General features: G+C 51.4%; 8 protein-coding genes across 8 annotated transcripts; 5 read left to right on the top strand and 3 right to left on the bottom strand.

Moving 5' to 3' along the window:
* Positions 1-8,046: 8,046 nt before the first annotated feature.
* CC1G_12651 (hypothetical protein) lies at positions 8,047-11,400 on the top strand (the record flags this gene model as incomplete). The annotated part of the gene is made up of 12 exons (XM_001832885.2): positions 8,047-8,394; positions 8,455-8,502; positions 8,561-8,788; positions 8,840-9,159; positions 9,211-9,379; positions 9,434-9,624; positions 9,679-9,767; positions 9,822-9,934; positions 9,985-10,739; positions 10,803-11,008; positions 11,071-11,271; positions 11,334-11,400. Exons 1-12 carry the CDS (start codon positions 8,103-8,105, stop codon positions 11,398-11,400), a joined length of 2,679 nt encoding a protein of 892 aa, XP_001832937.2. The 5' UTR covers positions 8,047-8,102.
* A 637-nt stretch (positions 11,401-12,037) lies between these two features.
* CC1G_12650 (hypothetical protein) lies at positions 12,038-13,540 on the top strand (the record flags this gene model as incomplete). The annotated part of the gene is made up of 7 exons (XM_001832884.1): positions 12,038-12,155; positions 12,222-12,367; positions 12,443-12,544; positions 12,619-12,732; positions 12,795-12,915; positions 12,971-13,196; positions 13,252-13,540. The coding sequence occupies 7 exons, from the start codon at positions 12,038-12,040 to the stop codon at positions 13,538-13,540; spliced, it is 1,116 nt and encodes a 371-aa protein (XP_001832936.1).
* A 55-nt stretch (positions 13,541-13,595) lies between these two features.
* Positions 13,596-14,336, bottom strand: CC1G_12649 (hypothetical protein; the record flags this gene model as incomplete). Its single annotated transcript, XM_001832883.1, has 3 exons — positions 13,596-13,948; positions 13,998-14,204; positions 14,258-14,336. The coding sequence occupies 3 exons, from the start codon at positions 14,334-14,336 to the stop codon at positions 13,596-13,598; spliced, it is 639 nt and encodes a 212-aa protein (XP_001832935.1).
* A 471-nt stretch (positions 14,337-14,807) lies between these two features.
* Positions 14,808-15,440, top strand: CC1G_12648 (hypothetical protein; the record flags this gene model as incomplete). Its single annotated transcript, XM_001832882.1, has 4 exons — positions 14,808-14,835; positions 14,896-14,995; positions 15,045-15,097; positions 15,151-15,440. The coding sequence occupies 4 exons, from the start codon at positions 14,808-14,810 to the stop codon at positions 15,438-15,440; spliced, it is 471 nt and encodes a 156-aa protein (XP_001832934.1).
* A 127-nt stretch (positions 15,441-15,567) lies between these two features.
* Positions 15,568-17,237, bottom strand: CC1G_12647 (hypothetical protein; the record flags this gene model as incomplete). The annotated part of the gene is made up of 2 exons (XM_001832881.2): positions 15,568-15,630; positions 15,693-17,237. The coding sequence occupies 2 exons, from the start codon at positions 17,235-17,237 to the stop codon at positions 15,568-15,570; spliced, it is 1,608 nt and encodes a 535-aa protein (XP_001832933.2).
* A 2,339-nt stretch (positions 17,238-19,576) lies between these two features.
* On the top strand, positions 19,577-22,091 carry CC1G_12646 (other/FunK1 protein kinase; the record flags this gene model as incomplete). Its single annotated transcript, XM_001832880.2, has 7 exons — positions 19,577-20,026; positions 20,075-20,146; positions 20,208-20,291; positions 20,349-20,556; positions 20,599-20,994; positions 21,045-21,214; positions 21,264-22,091. 7 exons carry the CDS (start codon positions 19,577-19,579, stop codon positions 22,089-22,091), a joined length of 2,208 nt encoding a protein of 735 aa, XP_001832932.2.
* An 895-nt stretch (positions 22,092-22,986) lies between these two features.
* Positions 22,987-26,092, top strand: CC1G_12300 (other/FunK1 protein kinase; the record flags this gene model as incomplete). The annotated part of the gene is made up of 6 exons (XM_001832879.2): positions 22,987-23,009; positions 23,085-23,985; positions 24,043-24,114; positions 24,174-24,257; positions 24,308-25,091; positions 25,149-26,092. 6 exons carry the CDS (start codon positions 22,987-22,989, stop codon positions 26,090-26,092), a joined length of 2,808 nt encoding a protein of 935 aa, XP_001832931.2.
* Positions 26,093-26,790: 698 nt separating this feature from the next.
* On the bottom strand, positions 26,791-27,237 carry CC1G_12299 (hypothetical protein; the record flags this gene model as incomplete). The annotated part of the gene is made up of 1 exon (XM_001832878.1): positions 26,791-27,237. One exon carries the CDS (start codon positions 27,235-27,237, stop codon positions 26,791-26,793), a length of 447 nt encoding a protein of 148 aa, XP_001832930.1.
* Positions 27,238-27,442: the final 205 nt, after the last annotated feature.

The raw sequence follows: 27,442 nt of genomic DNA, 5'->3' as shown, positions 1-27,442 counted from the left end.
CCCATTTTGGGACCAATGTCCGGCTTGATGGCACACTCGGTTTTTGCCTCAGCGCCGTTCGAGCCGAAATGAAAAACTATCCAGTTCAAAATTAAGGTTTTAGTCCGCTCACATGTAGCCGGCATGTACACAGAACCCCGAGGTACTCGGGAGCGAATTAAGTCCGCCGCTAGCAAAATGGGCGATCAGCGCCCAAGTCCTACCCCTTCTATCTCCACCGAGACCACTAAAAAGTCACGGTCGGGTCGTATTCTGGTCGCCTCCAAGCGGAAACTTGACGCCATCGAGACAACCGTCAAGAACGCAAGTCAATCTGTATCAAAAACCGTCAAGAAGGCCGCCAAGGTTACGAAAAAACTCACCAGCTCCCTCAAACCAAACCCACGAGGTCACGGAAAGAACAAGGCTACATCCATTTCTGGGGCAACCTCCGACACCGGTTCTTTGGCTCCATCACCGCCCAAAAAGCGACGTCGGACTTCCATAACTGACCTGAATGAATTTCACGGCTCATCGGTTGGTGACAGTCTTGCTGCTGGCACATCCCACCTCTTGGAGGAGTCCGGGTCCGACGCATCGTCAATTATCGAGCTTTCGAGCGATTCAGAGAGCGAGCCGGATGAGGAGGGAGATGATGCGAACCAGGGAGAGGGTCAGACTCCACCCTCGGAGGCTAAAGGTGAGTGACAGGTCCGTTGCGGAGAGCGCCCATGTAACTGACAGCTTGACTGTTGTCAGTTCCCAAGTTCAACGCGCCCATCTATGGGTATTTTAAGACCCCGATCGTTGGAAAACGAAACGATCGCCCTTGCCACACCTTCGAATGCGCAGCAGACCATTGTCGAGGACCCTCACGTTTCGTCTACCGCTTCCAGGACACCCGCGATGCCAGTTCCACCAAAAATCTTCGCCAGCACGTCGCCAAATGCCTCGGGCAGGTTGCTCTTGATGCCCTCGACAAGTACACCACCGCCGACGCTGTCCGCAAGATAAAACTCAAGAATGGTGGCGTCCTTAACACGGAGGCCATCACCGTCGCTTTCCAGCGGAAAGGGAAGGGAAAGGTCACTTACTCGGTGAAACCTCACACCAAGGTAGAAACCCGGTATGTTTTCAATTTATAACGCTTGTCGTGCACCGTCTAACTCTCAATCAGCGCCGAATTCGTTCGCTGGGTATCGGAAAGCATGCGCCCATTCAATATTGTCAACGATCGAGGATTTCGCAGCCTCATGAAGACCGGTCGCCCGCACTATTGGATCCCATCGGCAAGTACTGTTATCCGAGACACTAAGCGTGTCTTTGCACGTACTCGGTCTCGCATTGCAAAGCTTCTTCAGGTGCGTCGTATTCTACATTATGTTCCCTTGGTTGACGTAGTCTGACCCTCTGTGCATCCAGGAACATCCCGGATCTCTCCATTTCGCCACCGACTGCTGGACATCACCAAACCATCACGCCTACGCGGCCTTTACGGTTCATTTCGAACGTGACGGTCACCCGTTCTCTCTGTTACTGGACCTTGTTGAGCTCCCTCGCTCCCACACTGGTCTTGCTTTGGCAACGGAATTCGCCCGCATTTTAGAGGAATTTGGTATTGAACACAAGGTATGCTTGCTAAGTCCCTATCGCCTCTTCGATGACGCTAACCACTGCTTAGATCCTCGGTGTTACATGCGACAGTGCCTCAAACAATGGTGTTATGATCACGAAGCTCGCTGAGCTCGTTGAAGCATTCCCGGGTGATGCAAACCTCACGCGTTGCTTCCTCCACGTCACCAACCTCACCGCCAAATCGATTATTTCCGTCTTCGATCCCACTGCCAAGAGCACCACTACCGACACTCTTACCAGTGCCGAACAAGAACTCAATGCTATTGTTGCCAACATCGAGGTTGAGGAGGCTGACACCCGTGCACGTTTGGCACTTGAGGAGGCTGTGGACGACTTCGATATGACGGAGGAACAGATCCAGAACGTACTCGAAAGCAGTGTTGAAGGGTGGGTGGACCAGGTATCCGAGATGAGTGTCGCCGAACGCGAGCAACTCGCGCGTGACGTGCTTCCAGTACGCCTGACCATTGCCAAGGTGTGTCCCGTGTATTCGTTCGCATTTTACAAACCATGTACTGACAATAGATCCCTTATAGCTTCGAAAACTCGCCTATTCAATCGTCAACTCCTCGACTATCCTCCTGCCGCAATGGTACCGAACCCTCGACCAACTCAAGCTCAATCATCGGGTTATGCCTCGAGACGTCAAGACACGCTGGAACTCCACCTTCGATATGCTCGCCTTCGCCTTGGAGTATCGCAGAGCCATTGCAGCCATTACAGCTGATCAAGATCTTGGCTTGCGCAAATACGAACTCAAGACTGCGGAGTGGGAGATTGTGGATCAGTTGACAAAGATCCTCGAGGTGGGTTATCGGTCCTGTCTGTATTAGGATACCTTTGTTGACGACATGTATCTGCAGGTTTTCAAGCACGCCACCCTCTACTTCTCGCGTTCGACACCCAGTCTGCCTACGGTTATCCCGGCCATGGATCACATCGACGACGTGCTCACTGACCACGTCATCGACTCAACAACCTTCTCTCCCTCTATCCGTGCTGCGTGCTCGTTAGCCAAGAAGACCCTGAACAGGTACTACAAGAAGACAGATTTCTCGGAGACCTACCGCATTGCCATGGGTAAGTTGATTAACTCACCAATGTATTACCTCTGATTATTTTCTTGTTCATAGTCCTCCACCCGCGTTACAAACTCGAGTACTTCAAGGACCGACATTGGCCTTCCGACTGGATCAAGACTGCCGAAACGATCACACGCGAAGAGTTTCAGCGCTCGTACAGCGACATGGACATCGATATTCCGGAAGAGACTGAGCGGCTTGTTACCGGTAAAGACCCCCATGTAAGCTTCATTCAAAGTTGTCTCTCCCCCCTTACTTCTGCATGCTAACTTGCGATAAATCCCCAGGCCCGCCCAAAGACCAAAAATATGTTTGACACTCTGCCGGCTCTTGCAGCTCCCACCGCCAACATTCCTTTCAAAGACGAGCTGTCGCGCTACTTGGCTGAGGAGGCTGACCCTCTGGTGGATGATGCATTGGGTTGGTGGACGAAGAAGAGCACGGTCTATCCACGCTTGTCTCGGATGGCGCTGGATTACCTATCCATCCCCGGTACGTCTACCCCAGCTTTATCACGGCCAAAGATCTGAGATCTTTCCACGTCAATAGCCACCTCGGTCGACGTTGAACGGGTGTTCAGCCGAGGGCGTATCATTCTTTCACATCTCCGGAACCGCCTCTCTGCCGAAACCACCCGGGCGCTTTTGTGCCTCCATTATTGGAGTATGGCCGGTCTCATCAAGGACCGTGACGTTATCCGCGTTGTCCGTGATGAGGCAGAACTTGAGGGTGACGAGGATATTACTTTGGAGGAGGGGTGGGACTCTATTGATGTTTCTGATATTGACGACTAGACTATAGCACTGTTTTCTAACGTATCTATTTCTAGATTAAACCTCTTTACTGTACTTAGATATAGTTTCTACAATGTTTGTGCTCCTCCAGACCCGACTTGACCCTTGAAACCCGACCGAACCCGAGGGGTTGACCCGAAAACCCGATACCCTACCTAACCCGTTAAATTACCCGACCCGGACCCGAACCCTAGACGAGGGGTCGGGTTTTGGATGGGGTCGGGCTGGGGTTGGTCTCCGAAAACCCCGGGTTGACCCGTGGTGATCCCTATCCAAGGTCATGCGCACCCTCCTCAAGCGTCTAGGCATCGAGTCAAACCTCACCACTGCCTACCATCCTCAGGCCAACGGACAAACTGAACGAGCCAACCAAGAAGTCGAGAAGTATCTCCGCCTCTACGTCAGCCGCCGACAAGATGATTGGGACAAACACCTTCCTATGGCCGAATTCGTTATCAACTCCCGAATCCACTCTGCCCACGACCGATCCCCCTTTGAAGTCCTTTACGGCTACACCCCTCACTTCAACATCCCTGTCGGTAAACGAACCGATCTCCGCCCTGTCGATGAACGCATCCAACAGCTTCAAGAGGTCCGCAAGGATGCCGAAGCCGCCTTACGTCTTGAGAAAGCGCAACAGAAGGACTCGTACGAATCCGGCAAGCGATCGGCTCACCAGTTCAAGGTCGGAGACTATGTCTGGCTCAACGCTAAGGACATCCAGATCAAAGTTCCTACTCGGAAACTTGGCGATCTCCAACTCGGCCCTTACAAGATCATCGAACGAATTGGCGACCTCGACTATCGACTTGAACTTCCCCCATCCCTTTCCCGCATTCACCCTGTGTTCCACGTTGACAAGCTCTCCCCCTGGAAAGGCAATGATGTCAATGGCATTTTGCCACCTCCGCCTGAGCCTGTTGAACTGGAGGGGGAGCTTGAATACGAGGTTCACGACATCCTCGACAGTCGTTGGAGAGGACGAGGGAAGAACCGCAGGCTGGAGTACCTGGTCAGTTGGAAGGGCTACGGATCAACAGAGGATACTTGGGAACCGGAAGAGAACTTGGAGCATGCCCCCGACGCTGTCAAGGAGTTCCATCAGCGCCACCCCTCTGCACCCCGCCGCATCTCAGCCACCACCTTCGCTTCTCTCCCTTGGCGCTCGCTTGAGAACTTCACGGACACACCGCCTACCGACTTCGACTGGGAGCTTGGACGACGCCTACCAGTGATCATCGAGGACGATGAAGCTTAGAAGGGGGGTAATGTCGTGAACAGCAAGTACGAGCCCCTATTTTCCCTTATCTTATCTTATCTTATCGTTTTCATCGCCCTTATCACCTTTTCTTTATTCTTATTTTTGCTCTTATTCTCGACACGGACACTTTCTCCCATGGAACACTGCCTCGTTATGCCCTTCGCCCTACGTCTTATCGTTCTCTCCATTCTTGCACTGCCTCGTTACTCTGTTATTGTCTTCTTTATTCTTCGCGCAGCCTTCGCGCAGCCTTGTGACTCTCCTTATTAGTTCTTTTGTATTTCACCATCTGTTCGTCATCTTGACTCATCGCGGCTATGTAGATTGTAGAATAGGTATATAAGCTAGGTAGATCCCTCTGTATTTCCTCAGCTTGACCTCTTCGTCAATACACCACTTCAGCCTTCATCTGCATCTGTCGCTCATCGCTCTTATCTCACTCGCCGCTCTTATCTGCTCCGCATCACTGGTCTTTGGTTTGGTTTAGTGTTCGCTCTTCGCGACACCAGCCTCCTCCCTCGAAGCTCCAAATCCTCAAGAGTCGGATTAAAAAAAAGGCTTCCCCGCTGTTGTATTTGACAGAGGTTTCTTCTTTCTTTCTTGCTGTTCCTTTAGAGGTTCCCCTTGATGCGGTGTAGGAGTGTCTGGCGTTGCGCAGTCACCAGGAAGACAGGGACCCGCCTTCAGACGACGGGAACCTGACGAGGTCCACATTTACAGAGGGATTTTTCTCCAGATTATCCGCCATGCTGATTCTTCTGCAGGAGCTCGCCAAAGCAACTGTGCCACTCTGCTGGTGTGATCCTGCGGGTGGTTGCCAGGTCTATCAGTTATTCTATGGCATTGAGATGGAATACCGGACTTTACCTTTGACTGACTCTCTGACCAGCAGGTTCCAGCTTGAAACTCTACGGTTTAGCCGTCGGTTTCCACTGGTTGCCATCTACTCCATGTCGTAGTCGATTCTTTCAATCAGTACAGTTGCGTCCTTTCGATTTTTTTCATTCCTTTTCCATCCGCTAACGTGGAGACCATTCGACTGTCGAGGTCGTAGTCGAATTCGTTCTACGGGGGAGATTGGACCCTGAAGACATCGTTGGAAGCGCGGGACGCTGTGGTGGCTGGGGTTGAAAGTTGAAACGCGAGGAGCAAGGCGATTTCAATCCGCGTCACAAAACCACTGCAACCGGTCAGCCACTTCAAGCTTGCCAACCCGTCAAGACCACGGTCAATCTCAACTGCCACTCGTTTAAATGTCCTCCAAGGTTTCGAGATTCTCAGCTGGGACTATTTGCCTCCTTACGCCGTCTTTTCTCTAGATTTCAGGTTCTTCTGGAATTCTCTCTCCATTTGTACGACCAAGGAAACGATTCTCGGCCCACTTGAAACCGACTCCTTAACTGTTAACGCACCAACCACCGCCAACACTACTGCGAAATTGAAGGATCCGCGTGTATCTTGTTCAAAAAGACGCACGAGGACATCGATTCAATGCATTGAAACAACACGGTAAGTTAAATTGGGCTTTCCAAGAGGCGGCCTTGGCTCAAAGGCCAACGTCCGTGTCCGTCCCTCTCCTTGTCAACAAGGCTCGGCCCTCTGGTATCCTATGTCGACGTTGCTCCGCTTCTCACTGGAGAGACCCGCTCAACAACATTCCATACTACGCCGGACAGCCTCGTCCTTCTCAAAGTCCGTGCGCTTCAGCCTCGCGGAGCCGCAGTTCCCTGTAGCTCTAACAATTCTGGCCCAGTGTGCGTGAATTCGGACCGTCTGGCATCAGCGAAACGCCTCGAACTCGGGGTGTGTTGGCTCGAGTTGGCATACCAGCTCGACACGTTGGGTTTGGGCGTGCTCTAAATCCAGGGATCTCAACAACAGCTCCCCTCAAACCACATGTGGAGGCTTTGAGACGGGGACTGTTAATCGCTCTCTGAGCGCCTCCTTTTCGATGATCGGCATCGGTGCAATTTCAGATGTTCCGCCCACTTCATTCATGACTCCATCATCGGCAGACTCTTCTCCCTATTCTTCTGCTCCGAGAAGAAATTCAGCGCGGCCTTTCTCCTGATAAAGGGCGATGACCTGGTTTGAACCGGTGGAAGCGCAGCTTCGATGACGGTGTCCCAAAAAGCTAGACTTCGGACGCTGGACCAGTTGGCGGAGATCATCGTCGCAGTTTAGAAGGGTTTGGGAAGCTAAAATACAATATCTAGAACGAGGCGGTCCAGCTACGACGGAATAAATACGTAGGTTTGCCTTGATGAGATCGACGGAACTGAAATATGACGGGCGCCTAAACCTTGGGCTGGGCTTTGGCCGTTATGCCTTGTACGATGCTCTTACTCTAATCAGGACCATACTTTTCATCCATTTCGAAGCCGGATAGAGGACACAGGTCCACGCGAGCACGTCCCCCTTCTTACAAACCATTGCATTTCATCGACATCCTGACATTGCTTCAGCGGAGTCGCAGATTCAATGCCCCTGGCAACTGACTAAGCGCCCGCCATCCGCCATCCCGCCTTGGACAGGCGCGTCGGGATGACTCGTTCCACATCTTCAAGAGTAGGCAGCGTCCGCTTATGCTCTTCGTGAACCAGAGCCATTGGGACATGATTCGAGAGCAAGGGCTTCGTCAAGCTTTCTTCAAGCTTTGGTTGAACATGCAGTCGCTGGTCGGTGTGTGGATAATGAAGCGCGAACGCTCTGGTGCCAAGCAATGATCATGAGGATCTCAACAGCGGCATCGACGCCCCCCTTTGTGGCTGTAGCGGGGACATATGCCCTCGGCGTATCTATAAACGACTCAGATTGCGCGTATGTCACGGTTGCGCACAGCCGACCTAGGCCTCGTGGCCTGTTTGGGCGAGTTCAGCGACCACAATCTCCATTGAGTCGTAAATTGCTGTGGTCTCCAACCGCGTATGTTTTAAGGACTGTCGATGGGCGTATCCCACCTCTGTGAACAATTTCAAACTCTTTCATTCGCTCAATGGGCCAAAGGGAGTGAGTGGCTCCTGCCCTCGTCTTCAAGCCCTAGTACTGGAATTTGGCCTGGCGGTCTGGGTAAGCTGTCCTAGCACTGCAACAAAGTATCTTCAGATAGCCCAAGAGTAGCGCCCATATTCCAGAGTCAATCAGGCAACGTTTGAGTCATTTGACCTGTCAGGGTCCCCCTTATTTAAGCGGCAGTGCAGAACCCCAGCCATCAACTCGCTCTGCTTTAGGCAAACTGCAACAGTCTCTGGCTCGTGTCTTCCCTCCAACCATTAACAACATTTAAACTTCGACTACCACCAGCGCTCAACAACTTTCAACTGTTTTGGCCATCCCACCGCTCTCATAACGATGGCAGATGTCCAAACGGTGCCTCTGCCAGTACCGATCCACATCGTCAACTCCGCGACCCAACAGGTTAGAAGTGGCCGGCGACAAGGAAGCGTTGCGGATGTTGTCGACAATTCAGAAGTCCCAGATGAGTCAATTGGAAGCGGCCCAGAGGACGAAGAGTCGCCGCCATCATCGGTCGACGACGACGACGACGACGTGGTGACTGCCGCCGAGCCTAGCACTGCGTCACTCGTATTCGCGTTCATTCCCGAGCTGTTCCCGTTCTCCGATGCGGACCTGTCCGAGCTAGGTATGTTCAATACATATTACATGTAATTGGGTACTCTTGTCTGAACGTTTCTGTGAACAGAGAATGCGGTTCCTTTCCCTTTCCACGACGTTAACTTCCCCTTGCAAGGTTGGTTCCGCGTCGTGCCAAGAGATCATACAGCGAGCTGAGCGTTTACCCCACACAGAGCTTGTGGACCTCGAAATCGATATAGCCGAGTTTCCATTCAGCGAGGAGAGCGAAATCGACCACGGTCCTGTCTTCACGGGCATCTACCATGTCTGGGCTCCGGAATCTATCGAATCGCAGTTCCCTTTCTACACCATGGATGCCGAGAACCTGGCTATGACGGATGTAATTCACAGCGGAAACAAAGCATCTTTCTACGAGTCTGCGTCCAATTACGACTTCTATCGTGAGTCACTTCAACTATCCATGCCCTTTCAGAAGCTAATCGAGATACTAGGGCCATTCCCTCGAGGCGAGACCCTCAGGAAACTCCGGACCCCTAAGAAGGATTTCATCAAGGTCGTTCCAGGAAGCTTGCGGAAACTCCTCGACCTCCCTCTTGAGCTCTTCTTCGACATCCTGGAGCTGTTTCATCCCCTCGACTTGCTTCACCTCTCCCGTGCAGCGCGATGTTTCAACCAACTTCTGCAGACATCCCGAGGGAAGAAAGTTTGGACAGCCTCGTATCAGAACCACCCTGAGCTTCCCCACATCCACGAATCGCTATCCAGCTCCCACTGGACAGCAATGCTGTTCGACTCCAATACTACTTGTGATGTGAGTATTGATCTTCTCATTGCTAATGTCCTTAGCCTCATTATTCTATAGTTTTGTGGCGCGCGAGGCGCCCTTCTCGATTTCGCCTTCAACGAGCATTATTGCGACAGCTGCCAAACCAAGCTCCTCATGGAACCCTACGAGGTTCGGGGCATGCTCGAAGATCACCCTCGCCAATGTGACATCATCCTCGAGTTACTGGTTCCTACTTACCGATCGGGTACACTCCTACTCTCATCTTTCAGCGCACAGACTACTCAATGGTTCTATACAGGCGGCCGTAGATATCAGACGCTATATGACTCTGAGGAGAATGCGCGGTATAGAAAGAAGGATGTCGAAGAGATGTTGAAGACCCTTACGACATGGTTCATCACGATCGACGAAGGGATGGTTCCTGAGGCTGGAGAGGTGTTTGAGAAATGGCAGCAAGAAAGGATCAAGGAGGTCCAGATCATTCACTCTGTATGTCCTCTTGTGCTATGGTTGGTGGAGTGTCACTTCTGAACGGCCCTTCAGAACGCGCAGCGATTCAATATGTGGGCACACCAAGTCACATACGACATCGTTGGCAGGGTATCAGAGACCCAGCGGCGCCTTTCGGAACGGTCAGTCTTCCCAATCTTCGCGACCCTCGTTACATTTACTTACCTTGCTTCCAGGATCGCGAACCGACTCATGAAAATGGGACACGATGAGAGGGACACCTCCGCCTCGGCGTCCGATATCTACTTCTACCTCCGTGTGGAGGAGATCATGAAGTTGAGTTCCAGAAGTGAGTAGGCCCTGCTGTTCCAGTCTATAATTCAATCTAACACGTCGCAGTATTCGAGCAACACAAGGCGATCTTCGAATCTAAGGTCCTCGCCAACAAGAGGTGCCGACTAAAGAAGGAGCGGAAAGATTTCTTCAAGAAGGTGTACCAGGACTACAAGAAGACGCTCAAACCCGAAAAGTGGGCGTACCTGCCCCCAGAAGACGTAGTCTCGTATGAAGATATCTTCAACGACTACATTCACCAAGATGGAATTGAGGACCTCAAGGAATTGGCGATAGAGGAAGCCAACGCCCAGCTCCCGCAAATCATCGCCGAATGGATCTACCAACGCCGTCTAGAGCTGTACGAGCTTATCCCTGGTGTCGAGATGCCTCAGGATCCGCCAGAGGAGAACGAAGAAGGGCTCTCGCCGGAAGAGATCGAGAAGCGGGAGAAAGAGAGGGAGGAGACGAAGAAGCAGACTCTCACTGTCCTAATGGACCAGCGGATGAGCCTCGCCACCTCCGTCTTCAGCTGCCACTCGTGTAAATCCGGGCGCCATGCTGCTCTTGCCATCATCGGGTGGGATGCAGCGTGTGCACACATTTGTGGTAGCCACCCGTCCTATTTCCACACGACATGGGAGTTCTGTTCGGTTGGCTATGCAGCTGCGGCGAATATCATTCGGTCGTTGGGCCTCAATCCTGAGACTGCTACTCCGGAGGACTTGGACAAGATTGATGCGAGGTTCTTCTGTGGCAACTGTCCCGTTACCCTGCATAGGAAGTTGCGTGGACGGAAGGCCTATACCTGGAGAGAATGTGTACGTTCTTCGCCCTGCTTTTGTGTCATTTATGGTGTTAACAAGTTGTTTAACCCCCTCCAGGTCTCGCACGCGGTGGAGAAGGAAGAAGATCACTCCCATGCCATTCCCGCTTGGCTTCGCCTGTCCGATGAAGCCACGCAGTTTGTCAAGCGGCAGGAAACGCAGCCACCGTTGTACAGGAAGGCGAATTGGGGTTGCAATCACTGCCCCGAGCACCTCGAAAAGCCTGTGATGCGCAAGGAAGCGATCGAGCATGTGAAGAAAGCGTAAGTTCTGTTATTTGCACTGCTTCCGTCGCGATTATTGACGTCGGTATTTGCTTCGCCAGTCACTCCATCGAGACACCCGTCCAAGGCACCGACTTCATCGACTTTATCAACCGTTTCGAAGCGGGAGGTTTCTATCGACGGCGTCATATCTTCCATTACAGCATCGAGCCTACATGTAACCTCATCTGCAAGGTCTGTCCGGAAGGCAAGGTACCCAGGATGTGGACTATCCAGGCTCTCGTACCGCATCTCTTCCACAGGTGCGTTTATTCCCGTCCTTGACTTCGTGCCTCCTCTGATGTCTGTTTCATTGTGTATGTAGGCATGGAATTTCGATGCCCTCACATCAAAGGGACTATCGCAAGATCGAAGTTCTTGCTTCTGACTAGAGCGATAGACGGTGTCCCGCTCCTTGCCTTGCGCCGTCATAATCGTGATTTTTGAATGATCCTCGTCTCAGACTCAAAATGGACCTATACCCGCACCTACTACGGCTACGTTTCATCTCATACCTCATTATTCCTCACTCGCATATTTCGGTATACCCCCATATCCTGCACATCACTTGCTTTGGATTTGTATCAACTGTCGGTTAGCCAACAACGTCTACCCTAAAAACTCATGGTGTTACGTTCTACTCATTGTTATGCCTAGTCTCGTCTCATGGTCAATCCAAGTTGTAGCCACCCGTGGTATTTACTGAACTATTGCTTCCATCTACAAACATGTCAACCTCTGAATCTTTACCAATGTCATGTCATTCCAGCCTCGCGCGTTGACCTCATCGTTCCCGTCCGCGCCAAGGGCCATCACTGGCTGGATCAGTTCGGTCCGTTTAAGGGTGCAATGATGGAATTATCGATTCCTCGAGTTGCTTTTCTTCGCTTCTCGCCATCCACATCTCAGCACTGAATAGTGCTCTTTATATCACCAAAAAACAACCATCTATAGAGAAGGACACAGCCGTTTGGAAAATCTATAGCGTCGAAGAGGAAGCGGGCCACACGAAAACAGAACACAACGAAGATGTTAGCAGATCCCAAGGATTTCGCGTTCCAATTTGCGGTGTCGAAGACGTATACTACTCCAGCTGCGATTTCCTCGTTGGCGTTTGGGCATGCTTTCCATTTATATGCTGGATCTGGTTCGTTCTCTTTTATTTCGCCAGATTTTACACCTTTACTGAAGATGTGATGTATTCCATCAATAGTGGACGGCTCGTTAAGAGTCTACGATCTCTCAAGTTGTAAAGTGATTAAAGCAATAAGGGGACTGGAGGGCGAAGTGTCGTCTATCATTTGTATGAAGAGGCCTGGATCTGAGCTGCGGGATGCGTGGGTTGCGCATGGACATCGTGTGCGTCTCTTCCTCTTTCCTTACTCTACCGAAACCCATTCTCATTGTAATGCTCCCCACTCAATCTAACAACAGATATCTAAATTCAAACTCGACCAACCCAAAATGATCCAGACCCTCGAAGACGCGGTTAAAACGATCACGATTGGTGAAAACGAAGATGACGCCGTTAATGAGGTTAGTGCTCTTTCCTTGCGCCTCTTGTCGGCATTTTGGAGGGAGGGAACAGGACACTTACCAATATCAGCAAGCTTGCTTTGCATTACAATAAAACCCATCTTGGTTTGGGTACCGATACGGGTACTGTGGCTGTTGTGGACTTGGAGACGTTTGAGGTGAAGAAGTTGAAGACGAAGCATACGAGTGTGAGTTTAATTTCTTGGTGGTTGAATTTGGGAAGCTGACATCGTTGCCGCTCGTGTGATAGATCTGTGGCGCAGTCCAGTTTATCGCGGATCGAGGGAGGGATATCGTGTCTGCGGGCTATGATCATATGTTCATACACCATGACTTCGTAACCGGCGAAGTTGTATCGCAAGCCTCTATCCGTAAGTTACGCGTCACTTTGCATCTGCTCTCTCACTTATCATTCGTAACCTGTAGCACCCCGGGCGACAACTGACAACAACGCAACCTTGTCACCACCATTCATCATCTCGTTTGGAATCTCATCCAGTGGTGTAATCGCCGGTGGGACGGCCTGTGGTCGACTATGGATCGGTATCGGTGGGGAGAAGCGTCCCGACCGCAAGAAGACGAAAAAGTGGGAGGGCCTGAGTCCCTCTGAGAGCGCTGCCGTCGCCGCGGCCGAAGGACCTATCGCGTCTGTGTAAGTCCATCCACTCCCAATCTCCTCTAAATTATCCACTTATCCTTTGTGATAGCTGTTTCTCGGAGCCCCGAGTGTTCACGACATCGACGATGCTGGGTATCCTCACGCAATGGGAGATTGTCTTCCAGGAGGAAGACCGTCAAATCCTACTCAAAATGCTCTGGCAAGGGCAAACCCAAAACATGGAAAAGGTCAACAAGCTCGTTGCCGATGATAAGCGTATCATCGTTGGGGGGTTGACGAAGGACGGGAAGGGTGTTATTGAGGTTTGGCACAAGCAACCGAGCCCAGCGAGGAGTGGTGGGAATGGTGATATTACGACGGGTGGTGCAGCCCAGTGATTGCAATAGAGTATAGTAGTGTAGTATTGTGTCGTGTCTGTGGAGGAGGCATCATTCACGAAGAATGCGATTCCACGGATTTTGTCGCTTCCTCCTCCGCTATCTCCTTCTCCAGCTCCTTTATCCGCAACTCGTACTTGTTCCTCGCGGTCCGTAACCTTCTCAAAAACTCTTCGTCGCTGATAGGTTCTACACCGAAAGCCCGCACTATCCGGTTTCCAAGACGGACGTGCCAGCTGAGTTTCTCTTCCGCTAGTTGTTCGGGCGTGGGTGGTGCAGGTGGGGGTGCAGTTCTCTCTTCTGCGAGGTTTTTGATACGGGAAGCTGCTGCGTAGTTGAAGCCGTATTGGATGCCTAGGGCGATCGTAGAGGCGAGGAGTGCGCCGGGGATAATTGCTTTTCGGCCAGCTGATAGCGGGTCAATAACCCGTGAAGGAAGAGCAGACAAAAGACGCACATTTCCATCCTCGCATCAGTCCACCAGTGACTGCCCCACTTATTCCGGTGTCGAGTAGTTTGTTGGACCGTATGTCCGCTACTGAGCTTTCTTCCAGCGTCACTGAATCGCCTGGTTTGGGTATACCGCGTTCTTTCCTCCGGACGGCGTACTGGCGCCAGGGGGCGTTGTGTACCAGGAGAGGACTGACGATGAATTCTCGGAGTCCTATTGGGATTCTCGATAAATACCTTTTCGTGGGACAAGCGAGGCCAACTCACCGAAGAAAGTAGCGGCGGTCATTCCAGCGTTGACGCCAGCGAATCCAGCTGCGACCACTGGTAGAGGTTTACCAGCCATAGATGTTACAGCGCCTGCTATGGCTGCACTGACTCCTGCTATCCACAGAACGGAATGCAGTCAGTTGTCTGTTTTTGGCGGAAGAGAGTTTAAGGACGGACTTGCATGTTACTAGGGTTCCATAGACGACCGTCCATGGTGCGTCTTTCTCCATTGTTAAGACCAATTGTGGTTCGGGGAACCTGGCGGTAGATTCTGAGTCTGCAAACTGTGGTGGTGCGAGGAAAACCGCGACCCGTCGCGTCAAAGTTCTCGGTGTTGGCAAACACGGCCAACGCGGCGCTTGTTCTTGTACCACCACCACCCCCAGGGCGAACGAAACCTGATTAGCAGAATCGGCCTATAATGCCACCAATGTGTTGGACTATTCCTCTTGTTTTAGGTGCTGGACGCTGATCTCGATGTCCTTTCTATTTCAGTCGCGACAAGTTCACTATCCATTCAAAGGCGGTTGTGTGCCAGGATGTCGAAATGAGAGGCGATATCACGATTGGCGCAGGTGTGTGTGTGCTCCCCAGGACTGAATTTCAGACGCTAAAGGGGCCTATCTTGCGAGTAGGGACGATCGTGCATCCTAAGGTCACTATATTCGCGATTGCTGGACCAATTGTTATTGGGTCTGGGTGTATCATTGAGGAGGCCACTATCATTGTCAACAGGTTCGCTGGTTCTACAAGGGGCCATGGAATTTAACTGACGGGTCGACAGGAGAAAAGAAGTCATGCGAATAGGGGACGACAACCTCTTCGAAATCGGGTGTCGTACGTGCTGCTTACCCAAGTTCCATTCACTCACCCCTCACCACCCCTTGTAGGCGTCGAATGCCCCAGCGTAGGCGACTTCAACACCATCTCAACTCGCTCCCGGGTGCACCACACAGTCCGGATATCCTCGTTCTGCGTCATCGGTGCCGGATGCCTCGTCGTACCCATCGAAGATGAAGTCCTGGAGGATTACACAGTCGTCTACGGACCCTCTGCTGAAAGACGCAAATGGAGTGGCAGAGGCAAGATTCAGGAAGCGGATTTGAGGCATAAACACGCCGAGTATTTGAGGGAGATGTTGCCCAAATTCAATAGGTTACGAAGGGGTGATGGGGTATAATGTTCAGCTATGATACAGGTTATGTGCGGGAGTGGTATGTGCGTTATTTGTCCGTGCGCGTTAGTTATGTGCGATGATGTCTAACTATAATCAGTTCTCTTTTTAAGGTCTTCTTTAATTTACGTTTCTATCCGTGCTGCCCAATACACTTCGTCTTCAACCCATAGGATAGGGTTTCGGCGTTTCGGCGCTGGGGCATGGTTTTAGCACAGGCATGTTACGAATGAAGCCCCCCACGTACCATTGCAGCACCTCGGATGCAGCCCTCGCCGAAACCTTAGACCACCCGCTCGCCGTCCACCAATCATCCGAAATTGCAAACTCGATATCCATCTTCAACTTCTCAAGGCGCTCATTCCAGATATACCATTCGTCATTGTCCAGTAGCGGAAACCTCATGGGGACTTCGTGACCGTCCTCCAAGGAGACGTAAGGCAAGCAAAGCCTCAGCCGCTTCAGCGCCGGAAAACACGTTCGAGAAGCCAATTTGTACAAGTTCTCTTCCAACCTTCCCGGAGTTCGAACACTGGGGAAGAGTGAATTGTCACGAGGCAGAGAACCCTCCTTGAAGGAAACCATAACCGACTTGATTCGAGTAGGGACATGGGTGTACTTCCATCCTTTTTTGGCAAATGCCTCGTACGAGATTCCGAGCGATTGGAGCCTGTGCCACCCAGCGCTTCCCAGTCCTACAGGCACAGTGCGACAGTAGAGGTGTTGGAGTGTTCTGCGAACAATCCGCGGGAGGTTGGGAAATACCCTGTCGGTGGAGAGTCGGGGGTCTATGAAGACTGCGGATGTCTGGAGTGTGGGGAGGCGGAGGAAGTTGAGGTGTTCGGTGTTGGCGTGGTGTGGAAAGCTGGAGCCCTGTCCGGTGTATTGGAGAACAAGTGTGTGCACTCGGGGAAGGGTTACGGGGTGGTCCATGTGCAGAGCTGGCATCGTCAACCACAGCACCTCCAACGAGTCTAAATGTCGCCCCGTTTGTAGCGTGAACGCCAAGGTTGGACCGACATTGAACGGAAGACCCAATTCAAGCCGTTTCAAATATCCTGGAGGTATCGTCGAAAATACGGACAACAAGGCACCCAACATGGTGCTGTCAACTTCCTGTGGAACGATGAGTGCGAGTGTGGCGAGATTTGGGCAGGTGGAGAGGATGTTGCTGAGGTAGTCGGCTATTTCTCGATCTGTACATTGGATTACCAAATCGAGATCGAGGCACCGGAAGTTGGCGTCCCAAATGATGTCAAGGCGTTTAGTCGCGTGTGTTGGGATGCAGGCGTCGTTCATCCCGTCTTCCTCTCCTGCTCGACTCCCATCAGGGTCGAGCCGCATAAAGTCTATTAATGCTGAAAGTCTTTGTGCGCGCTGCGCACTGGTGATTGTTACGTGCTCGTACAACAGCGGTTTGCTGAGGTGGTGCCATGTCCTGCATACAGAATTGGTGGATAGGATGTCCTGGAACATCCCAGGTGGTGATTTGTTGATTAAACTGCTTTCATTGGTGATGATGTATTCGAGGAGCGTATCGGAATTTTGATTTGGGTTCTGTATCGAGTTGGTAGGATGGTGCTGGGAAGCGGGGGACCGTCTGCTTGAAGATGGGGCGGAGACGGTCCTCGGGGTGGTGCTGGCCGAATGCCAATGGGCTCCAGGATTCGAGGCCAGAAGCTCAAATATGTGGAGCCATATCTCGTTGGGAACGTACGAGGATTGGGGTACGTAAAAGTTGTCGATGTCTTCCCAGAACGAGATTGTGCTTTGCGGGGTATCGATAGGCTCTGTCAATGGCATCAGGAAAAGAGAAATGCTGTGGGAGCCGTGGCCCCACGTCCCCCACACCCATCCACGCCCTCACAACACGGTGTGGGACTAGACGGGGGTACGAAATTTCACAATCGGTTGTGGCGCCACGACAGCACTTGTGTGACCATAATGCATGGCCGTCCACAACATACCACACCTTGACACGACAATCCACATTTCATTTACATGCACGGTGTAGGCGAAAACAAACATAATATATTCAGAAATTGGTGTATGATACATGCGAGAGTATACATCAAGGTTTCTACAGGTTGAAATAATAAATCCGAGGCCCTAAAAACGTACCGGCAGACAGTCGACAGATCGACGGGCAATCCAAACATCCTACGAGCCATTGGGAATAAGTAGAAATAAATATCGGGACACATCCGACATACCTGCTGTTAAAAAGCCCTTCCTCCAACCCCCGTCCAACCAACGTCTATACTGGCGAAATCCGGAAATCTGAAGAGCCTCTACGCAAGGGTAAGGATGCATTATCCGCAAGAAGCCGCGGAGCACACACCTTTCGCTGAATCTTAACGCATCGGAGCCTCACGCTGCTACTTGTCTGTAAAGTTAATGGCAAGTCAATTTGGGCACCAGATCAAGACGAGGAATCAAGTACTTGCCACCGTATTCCAATCCCATACGTCCCATATGTCTGCTGCGTACTAGAGTTCAAGCCTGCACATAAGTTTATAGCTTAAGTTTGAGAGATCTGAGATTGGAAGAGGATGAAGGATGGTGGTGGTGGTCAAGCCGAACGACGAAGGAACGCGACAAACTTCGAACAGGAAAAATCAACATATGGTCATGTGACCGCGTCAAACATGCGCAAATCGAGATCCGCGCCTGGAATCCACTAAGTCGCGAGTACTATCCCTTTGTGAAGTCCTGCATCCAAAATACTTCATTCTCAAGAATAAACAACGTTCCTGGGTCAAATTTGGCCAGCATATATGCTACAGCCCTTAAAAAAAAAAAAGTACGTTGTGGCAATATGTGGATTGTGGAGGGCGTGAACGGGTGTGGAGGGCGTAGACTAATGTGATGGCTTATCAGCCACGGGCGCCACGACCTCCACACCCTCCACAGCGAATCTCTTTTCCTGATGGGTGGGCCTGGAACGACTCTTTCGCGTCTGTCTATGCGTGTTTGTATGGGTCTAATGATTCTCGAAATTGCCATGGGAAGCAGATGAGAAGTTATGAGTTGCCTGCAGCTCGTATGACTCTGGTAGCGTTGAAGGAAGCCCCTGCGGCGTGGTTAACGCGAGGCGCAGTACAGCTTTGTTTTGGGCTGTTGAAAAGTCGAGGAGGTGCCTCAGCTATATATAATGACGTAGGTGCATAGCACAAAGACCTGTATCACAAGCAGGCGCTCGTACTACACAGCGCAGCGGGCACAAGTGTGTATCGTCCAAGTCACTTCCAACCAGGCAGGGGTGATAGTGTAGGGCCCTTGTTTCAAACTGAAAGTCTTGACCAGGCATAGCGGCTGTCCGCTTTCCAATGGGGTACCATCAAAGTTAAAACTTGATTTGCAGGGCCTGTTCTCGAGTGTTACATCCGAGTGGCTGGTCGGTTTTGGTTTAGAAGTGACGTTAGCGTTTTGGGTTCAATTGTGCTCCTTAGCATGCTGTGCGTAGGATTGTACTCAGTCTCTGCCTAGGCTCTGTAGGCATTCGAGGCTAAATGATCATGATGTGTGACGTTCGAGGTTCCCCTGGTCAAACGATCGAAAGCCTATGAAACTCTTAATACAGCTATCAACAAAGTTTAGTGATACATACCCCGTAAACGTACTCGAGGCATGAAATGAATACGGGATCATGTTCCATAGTGGGATGATAATCCAGGTACACTGCCCTCTCCGAGCACCGAAACACTTTGGGAAGCTGTGTCCCCTGGTTACCTGGCTATGCATTCGTCGACGTCGTCCCATTTTTGCCTACGCCTTCAAGTTCCAGTCGACAGGCTGCAGAACCTTGAAACTGACCGGGACCGACTCTTCGAGAACCCCGAGTACATCTTCTCCTCCCATCACCCCGGCGCTAAATAACTTCCCCATATCCTACCAGCTGAGGCACCATCGTATTTTCTCTTCGTCGGTCCCCCGGCCTTCTTACAGCACATGCATAGGTCCTGGAATCTGGTAGGCACACCTGTGGCTGTGGACTGGCACATAGGGCTGGGCGTGGGAATCGATCAGACACGGTCACAATAGCGGCGGGCGCGTTTGTCGTCTCTTGACCGTCAACCACCACTGTCCTCAAAGGAATCTATTTCAACTTTCCACACGTCCTGCTCTCCAGACCTGAAAACATGAATACGAAACCCTCTGTCTGTCGGTTGTCAGATTTCTTCGAAGCTTACATGCCCAACGAAGGTCTCCAATCCCTCGACTCCGTCATTTCAGAATTGGAGAAACAGAAGATTCTTGCAACTCGCGCCCGGTCAGGGAATCAGCGACCATCGTCATTGACAGGGTCTCCGGGCTATACACACCTTCTCACTCCCTTCAAAGGCCTGTTCCGTGGTTTCACCAAGCCTCATCGTCTCATCAAGTCACTTCAACTAGTAGGAGACGCCGTTCGCAGAGCTTTGGCCATAGTCAAAGGAACAGACGTGAGCACGTGCTCTATTCGAGGATCAGACGCAGGCGACGCGCCCTTCTTGGATGCATATCTCACTGCCAACGCGCATTTACCCCTCCGATGTGCTGATGTCGTTGTCCCAATAAGGGCTATTGGCGCTAAGGCTTGCGGCGACCAGGTACGTGTCGTCAGACATCTCACAAATTCTTACTGAGTTCGATAATAGATGGAATCTGAAATTATTGCCCTTCTTTCTCGCATTATGAAAGAAGACGCTCGCCGAAGATTCATATATGCTGTGAGTTCATCTGACTAACGTCTTGTGGATACCGGTTCATATTTTACTATTCTCGCGTTAGATCACTATTGAGAGAAATCAAGTGTGGCTTTGGTATCATTCGCGGTCTCAGTGCGTTATAGCAGAACCATTTAGCCTGACTGAGGTACGTACCATCCTTCCAAATGACCGGCTCGTTGGTAACGAATGACAATGTACCCAGCATCCAGACCTGCTTATCAAAGTGTTGACTTGCCTTCTCTCGGCGTCCAGCGAACGGCTCGGGTATGATCCCCTAGTCACTTTACTCCCAGATTCTAGTTATGTCTACGAATTGCCACCGGACGGGAACCGGACGGAACCTCTATTCTACCAGACGGTGGAACTCCTTTCGCAGTTGCCCGCCGCAGACGTCGGTGGTCGCAGCTCCCGTATATGGAGAGTAAGGCAGGTGGTCTCACACGTCCACCCAGTGCATATGCCTGGAACGCCCGAACGAGTACTCAAAGACGTCACTTTGGACAACCACGTGCGAACGGAGGCTGACGCTCAACAGCAACTGTTCCGTGACATTATCGCAGTCTCAAGAGATGAAGCCTGGCGCAGCCGTGAAATCCTCAAAGACTTCCCAAAGCATCACCTGGACTCCCTCGCGGAGGCCTTGCGGGACGACAACTACAAGAAATTCTTTTCTTGTATCATCGCCAAATGTATTAGACCATGCACCATCTCGCCATCACTACCTCATTCCAATTGCACACACAAGCCAAAGCGTCGGTGTTTTTTCGTCTACGAGCTGGTCTGCAAACCTCTGAGCGACATTGCTACCCTCGGAGAGGCGGTGGATCTTCTCAAGCAAAGTCTGACCGGTAGGCACTTCGTCCGCACAGCTTGGTAAAGTCGCTTACGCATTTCATAGCCCTTCAAATCATGTTCTGCGCCGGTTGGGTCCACTGCGATGTCAGTTCAGGGAATATACTTGGTTTTCGAACGGGACAGGATGCCCGTTGGCAGGTCAAATTGTCCGACCTGGAGTTCGCGAAAAGGTTCCCTCCAGAGGGTGACGGTGTCGTCGAGGAATCAAGAATGGTATGTTAGCGATTCAATTTGCTTTTGAAACTGTGCTGAAATAACATAGGGGACACCTCAGTTCATGGCATGGGAACTGCAAAGTTCCCGACACTTTCTCCCTCCTACCACGGAGATTGGAATGGCCCGTCGCACCGCCCATCCCAAGAAGCCAGTAGTTCATAACTATCAGCATGACTTGGAGCCTTTATTTTGGATACTTCTGTGGCTGTTGACCATGCGATCCAAGCTCAGCCCGTCGCGCGCTTTCGGAGATCTTTTCTTTCAACAGACAGCTTCCCGCGTGCACATCGCAGCTCGAGGAAGGCTCGTTTCAAGTGAAGAAGGGTTAGTCGACGATCCTGACCTACCTCGTTCGCTTCCACCCCCTCTCCATCGCGAATCTCCCTTCGTCATGGCGCTGGATATCCTCAGAAGCGACTTATACGTAGAATATGTCACGCGAAACGGCACCGGCAGCCAGGATGATGTTGCCAGTTACTCGTGGATCATGAGCGAGGGCGTGTCCAACTTCTTCAGCGCTATAGAGGACTCGCAAAGGGAATGGAGTGATATTGAGCTGCTCGTTGATTCAGATACTCAACCTGCACATAGAGACGAAGACGACCACTTACTCCCCGCCGTGCCTCCGTCCACAAAGCGGAAGCCTGTCGAATCGGAAACTGGACATGACCAACAGGGCCCCCGGAAGCGACTCCGGCTGGTTTCGACGAACACCCCACCGCTTCCACAGCGATCTGGGCCAGTAACGAGGTCAATGACGAGAAATCAGGCCAACATTCGCCCCAACACAAGATCGGTCACTCGTCGCCTCCAGAAATCGAATGCGCAGAGCGGGCCAGCTAGTCCGACCCTGGCAAGAAAAACCCGTCGCTAGCCCGCGACTAACATCCGTGGGCGTATACATAGATTATATGTCGGCTTCCTTCTAACCTGGATTTTGATACCCGATCGCCTGTTCGAATGACATCCTGTTTCTTTATACCGATTCATTAGAGCCGCGTAGTTAGAGTAATATTGTTGGACCTTCGATGCAATGATAGATTTATGTTTTATGAATGCGCAATGAAGTGGATAGTAACTTGAATCGGATCTGCCCGCCTCCCCATCACCCCGCCTCTTTAGACAGCAATTACTGTCAACCTCCCTCCTCAGAACCTCAGCTACAGCCAGTCTCGCCAGTAATGGCCCATTGGTAGGGACCGACAAAGCCATTTCTGAAATTTGAATATGGCCCCATTGTCTTCCATCGCGTCAAGGGCATCGCTGGAGCAGTGGGAAGACAGTGACTGTAGGGTGTGGCCTGGTGTGACATCACCTCGGTGTCGAGTGACACTGGGTAACTTGGGGGGGGGGGGGGGGGGGTAGGGTGCTGGGTACTTATAATACTCATCCGGTGCTTTTCTTGGTCCAGGGGCAATAACGTACACGTACCAAATTTGAAGTCGTCAAGATGGCAGTGGATGTGGTAGCCGAGGCTGACTGTGTCTTTAGACTCCCAATATAGATGTTCATGTAAGGAGAGCAGGCCTTTGGGAAAACAGAGAGACAGAGAGGAGACCGCCATAAAAGGAGATCCCCTCAAGCCGACGGACAATGTGCACGGCAATAATGACCGTGGGAACCGTGTTCCGTGAGCAAACAAATAACCGATCACGATTTGTTGAATGCGACCCCCATCACTCGACGCGTCTTGACTCTCAACCACATTCTCGTGTAAGAAACTCTACATAAGTGTCGTTCATTTCAGTTGCTCGAGCTTCGGGGCTACCATGAAAGCCTCCACGTGTCCGATGTAAGTCATTTCTGTGTTCATACCAGCTCGAAGTCTCCCGCTTGCCACTTCTCGATGCTCACAGTATTCTCCTAGTACGCCTCCTCGCAATCCGGCGGGAGAGCCTGTCCGCGGACAGTTCACCGCTCCTGCACTTGGTACTTCACCACGCTCAGCCCCAAACCGACCCGACGTAGACAGTACCACCACAAACATGCGTATGGACATCGGTCGCATCATGAACTTCGAAATGTACATCTGCACGTACAATCAGTTCAAAGGAAGCTATCTACCGAAGTGTGATGAGGAGACGTTGGAATTTGTTTTGGAGTGTCTGAAGGCACTGGGAGAGTCACCTTTCAGCCAAATTCTCGTCCCTCGCGAAGAAGATGAAAGAGTTGATGCCAGATCTGCCGGGGAGAATGATAAAACGGTATCACTTGATGATAAGGAGACAGAAGAGGTTAGTGAGCGCAACGAAGCGGAGCCTGCTGTTCTGCTGGCAGAAGGCAATGAAGGCGACATAGGAGATTGTGAGAGCGAGGATGTTGAGCAGGGGTATATTTCCGACGAAGAAGGCGAGGGTGACCAAGGTGATGAGAGGAAAGGTAACTCGAAGCCGGAGATCTACTCTCACGTCTTCCGGGACTTCAAGAACAAGCCGTCCTTGTTGAAGAAGGGAGCAAACGCCAATCAGAACTCGAAGACCAGTTCGTCTGACAAGACAAAGAATCCCAACATTCACGAGGATAAGGTCTTCAACCCATTCGGCGAGATTGGACTCAGGATCCTAGCAGCCTTGGACAAGAAAGGTGTCAAGAGAAATGGGTATCACCTTCGCATGTGTCCACATACAACAATCTATTCCAACGTCCCCGGATGCAATCAAGAAATTGACGCTTGCTTGACGAAGAACAAATCGAAATCCCTTGATATTGCCGACATTCTTGTTCCTTGGGAACTCAAGTTGTCCTACACCATTGCTCAGGTCTTTCAGGTGAGTGTAGTCCCTTTGGCCTTTCAGCTGTATCGGCAAGCTCAAAATATTTTCTAGAATCGGCGACAGCTTGCGTCTCAAGTTAATCACACGATGAACGATGATCCTCGACGGAAATTCATGTTCGGAGTAAGTGTGTACCTCATCATGGTCTGACTTGTCCCTGATCTTACGGTGCCCCGTCCCAGATTACCATTGAAGATGACCGCGTATCCCTCTGGTTTTTCTCTCGGTCACATTCCGTGAAAGCGAAATCGTTTAGTATGGTTGAAGTGCGTTTCCGTAATTCATTTGGTCTCAGCCTTGGCTAATGGTATTTCAGCGACCTGATCTTCTAGTAGAGGTTCTTGTCTCGCTCTTGTGCGCAACAGACGAACAGCTTGGATTGGACCCTCTTGTTCATTTGACCGAGGACCGACGATACGTCTACGAATTTCCTCCGACCAGTACGCGGCCCAGTCCCATTTACTATCGCATTACGGAAACAGTCTCTGAATTCCGATGGCTGAGACTCATCTGCCGTGCCACACGCATCTGGAAGGTGATCCAGGTGGAGACGCCGGCCCATACCGAGGGCATTGAAGGGGCAAAGGAAAGAATCCTCAAGGACGTTTGCTCTGTGGCTGAATTCCTCACGGAATCCGAGATTCAGCACCAACTGTTTGGAGACATCGAAGCGTTTGCAAAGGACAAGGAGTGGCGTCAGAGGGAAATACTTCAGGAGTTCGTCGAGGAAGATATGGCCACCCTTGGTCAGGCATTGGAAGGCGATTTTAGGAGGTTCTTCTCCTGTATCATCGATGAACACATCGGAGAGGTTACCCCGCCACTTTGTGCTGGCGCATGGGTTGCCACAACCCCAGTGTTTATCGAGCCCCAGACCAAATCCCAAGAGCACAGCAAGAATCGGGCGGCCCCAGGTCATCGGGCAGACCCTAGACCCGAGGTCCTGCAGGACGAGCATGTTATTGTTGAGGAAATAGACCCTTCCCGGGCATTTGTGCCCAGACGCCAGTGTCGCTACATTTATGAGGAGGTTTGTACACCGTTAAACGATATCCCAACCCTGGGGGAAGCCGTCGACATCATCCAACAATGCCTTATCGGTATGTGGTCCAGTTCTGCATTAACCCCAGTCTGTCTTAGCTCACTTTTGGCTTTAGCTCTTCGCCTCATGTTCTGTGCAGGATGGGTCCATCGAGACATAAGCTACGGAAATATTTTGGCGTATCGCCCCTCGCCGGAGACACAGTGGCACGTCAAGCTATCCGACCTTGAGTACGCGAAGCGATTTCCTTCCGATGCTGTCGCTAGCACCATCCCCAAGACGGTTTGTCTCACATTCAATCTACTGGTGACCAACCCCGGGCCGTCTTCTGACAACCTTGCACAGGGCACACCGTACTTCATGGCATGCGAAATCTTGACTGGGAAGTTGATCACCAGCGCCGCCGCAAGGGAGCCAACTTTAAAGCGGGGCGGTATCAGACGCAACAAAGTTGTGAATATCAGCATTGTCTTCCACACCTACCAGCACGATCTGGAATCCATCTGGTGGATTTTATTTTGGAAGATAACGATGCGAATCAAGCAAGTTCTTCCAAGGGCTGTCCCAGAGCAGTACTTCAAGAACGTTATCAGTCGCGCCCATGCATCATACCGTAACGACCTTTTCGTTTCTCGCCAGGAACTTGCAGAGGACAATGACCTTTGCAAATCGCTTCCACCGACATTAAAGGACTCTGACTTTCTCTATTCCCTGGACGCCCTTAGAAACGAGTTCGAAGTGGAGTATTCCAATCGCAACATAGCCGGCAAACAGCGCGAGGTCGGCACATATTCCGTCATTATCAGCAAGGCGTTTTGGAAGTTCTTTGAAGGCATCAAGGATACCAGGGGTGAATGGGGGAGCCTCCCATTGATAGTTGACGCGGACCTACGTCGAGCTAAAATGCTTCTACAGAAGGCACCCACAGCGACGAAACGTCAATTCAGCGAGCTTCACCCAGGTCTTAAGGGTAATATGCCTGCTAAATCCAGCGCAGAACCTGTAAAAGGCGTGATGACAGCGACACACGGTTCGGGTTCAAAGCGGAAGTGTCTCTGACGACGGATAAAGGAGCGGCCTCGAGAGCCAATACGAAGAGCACTGCCAAAATCAGTGACGAGGGCGACGAGACAAGGCCATCGAAGAAGGCTCGACGGTGAATATCTTCTTCAAGCACGGTTGAGGGATGCATGATGTCAGTGAGGGTTCGCCAGTCGTTGCCAGTTCATGCATTGGTTGGTTATTCAGCGCATGGAATAGCTTAGGTCTGGGACTGGGACAAGCTCGGACTCTTCTCGTATATATCCTTTATCCTACTTGAGTAGTGTTGTACTCGGGCACTGTGGTCATTTTACATAAGAAGTCCATTGCGAATGCTACATGTATGAGCGTGACGTGACGTTCAACGAGGTTCCCCTGGTCCAACGATCGAACGCCTATGAAACTCTTATTACAGCTACTTATCAGCAATTGATACCCTGTAAGCGTACTCGAGGCATGAAATAAATACGGGATCATATTCCATAGTGGGATGTAAACCGGGTACACACCCTCTCCAGCGAGTCCACCGAAGCCCTTTGGGAAGCTGTGTTTGTTATATACCCGGTCCATCCATTAGTCGTCCTCGTCCCAATTCTGTTACGTGTTCCAATCGACAGGCTGCAGAATTTTGAGACTGCCCGGTGACCCTTCGAGAACCCCGAGTACATCTTCTCCTCCCTTCACCCCGGCGCTTAAAATAGCTTCCCCACATCCTATCAGCTGGTGCACCATTGTATCGTCTTCTTCGTCGGACCCCGGCCTTCCCACAGCAAATGGGTGCTGGAGTCTGGTAGGTCCAGTAGATATGGTCTCTCCTTTAGAGTTGCTGCCGCGGTCTGGCGCCAAACGACCACTTTGCTGTCCTCCAAGAACGAGATGAACGGGATGTTCAAGTGGTGAAGTTTCATGTCGACGATGTATGGCTTGAATAGGGTCAGAAGCTCCTGGTTGCCGTCACTCTTTATCCATTCCCAGTGCGAGCTGGCGTCCTTCCATCCTGAAATTAGGTAGACTGTGTCTTCGATCTGGGGTTCGGAGTAGTAGAATAATGGGAAGCCCGACCAGGCAGACTGTCGGCTTATGACAAGGTTGAATAACCTGGGAAAGGGGTTGGTGAGGATGGGTTGGTTGAGTTTAAGGACGGCGAGTTCTGTGATGGACATGACGTATGTACTCTAAAGTGCACAAAGTCGTAATTAAGGGCCCAGCAGGATTACGCGTCTGGAACGCGTGGAGCATGAAGCCCCTATTGCTGGCCCGAGTCCGCGGCCAAAACAGCGTCGTGACCGTGCGACTTCAGTATGCCGCGTGATCAAATGATCGGGGAACCTGGTGCGATGCCAAGCCAAATACGGAATCCTCTCATCT

The sequence above is a fragment of the Coprinopsis cinerea genome, assembly GCF_000182895.1.
Source record: "Coprinopsis cinerea okayama7#130 chromosome 2 map unlocalized cont3.2, whole genome shotgun sequence".
Lineage (NCBI taxonomy): Eukaryota > Fungi > Basidiomycota > Agaricomycetes > Agaricales > Psathyrellaceae > Coprinopsis > Coprinopsis cinerea.
This window is presented reverse-complemented; position numbering and strand designations above follow the sequence as displayed.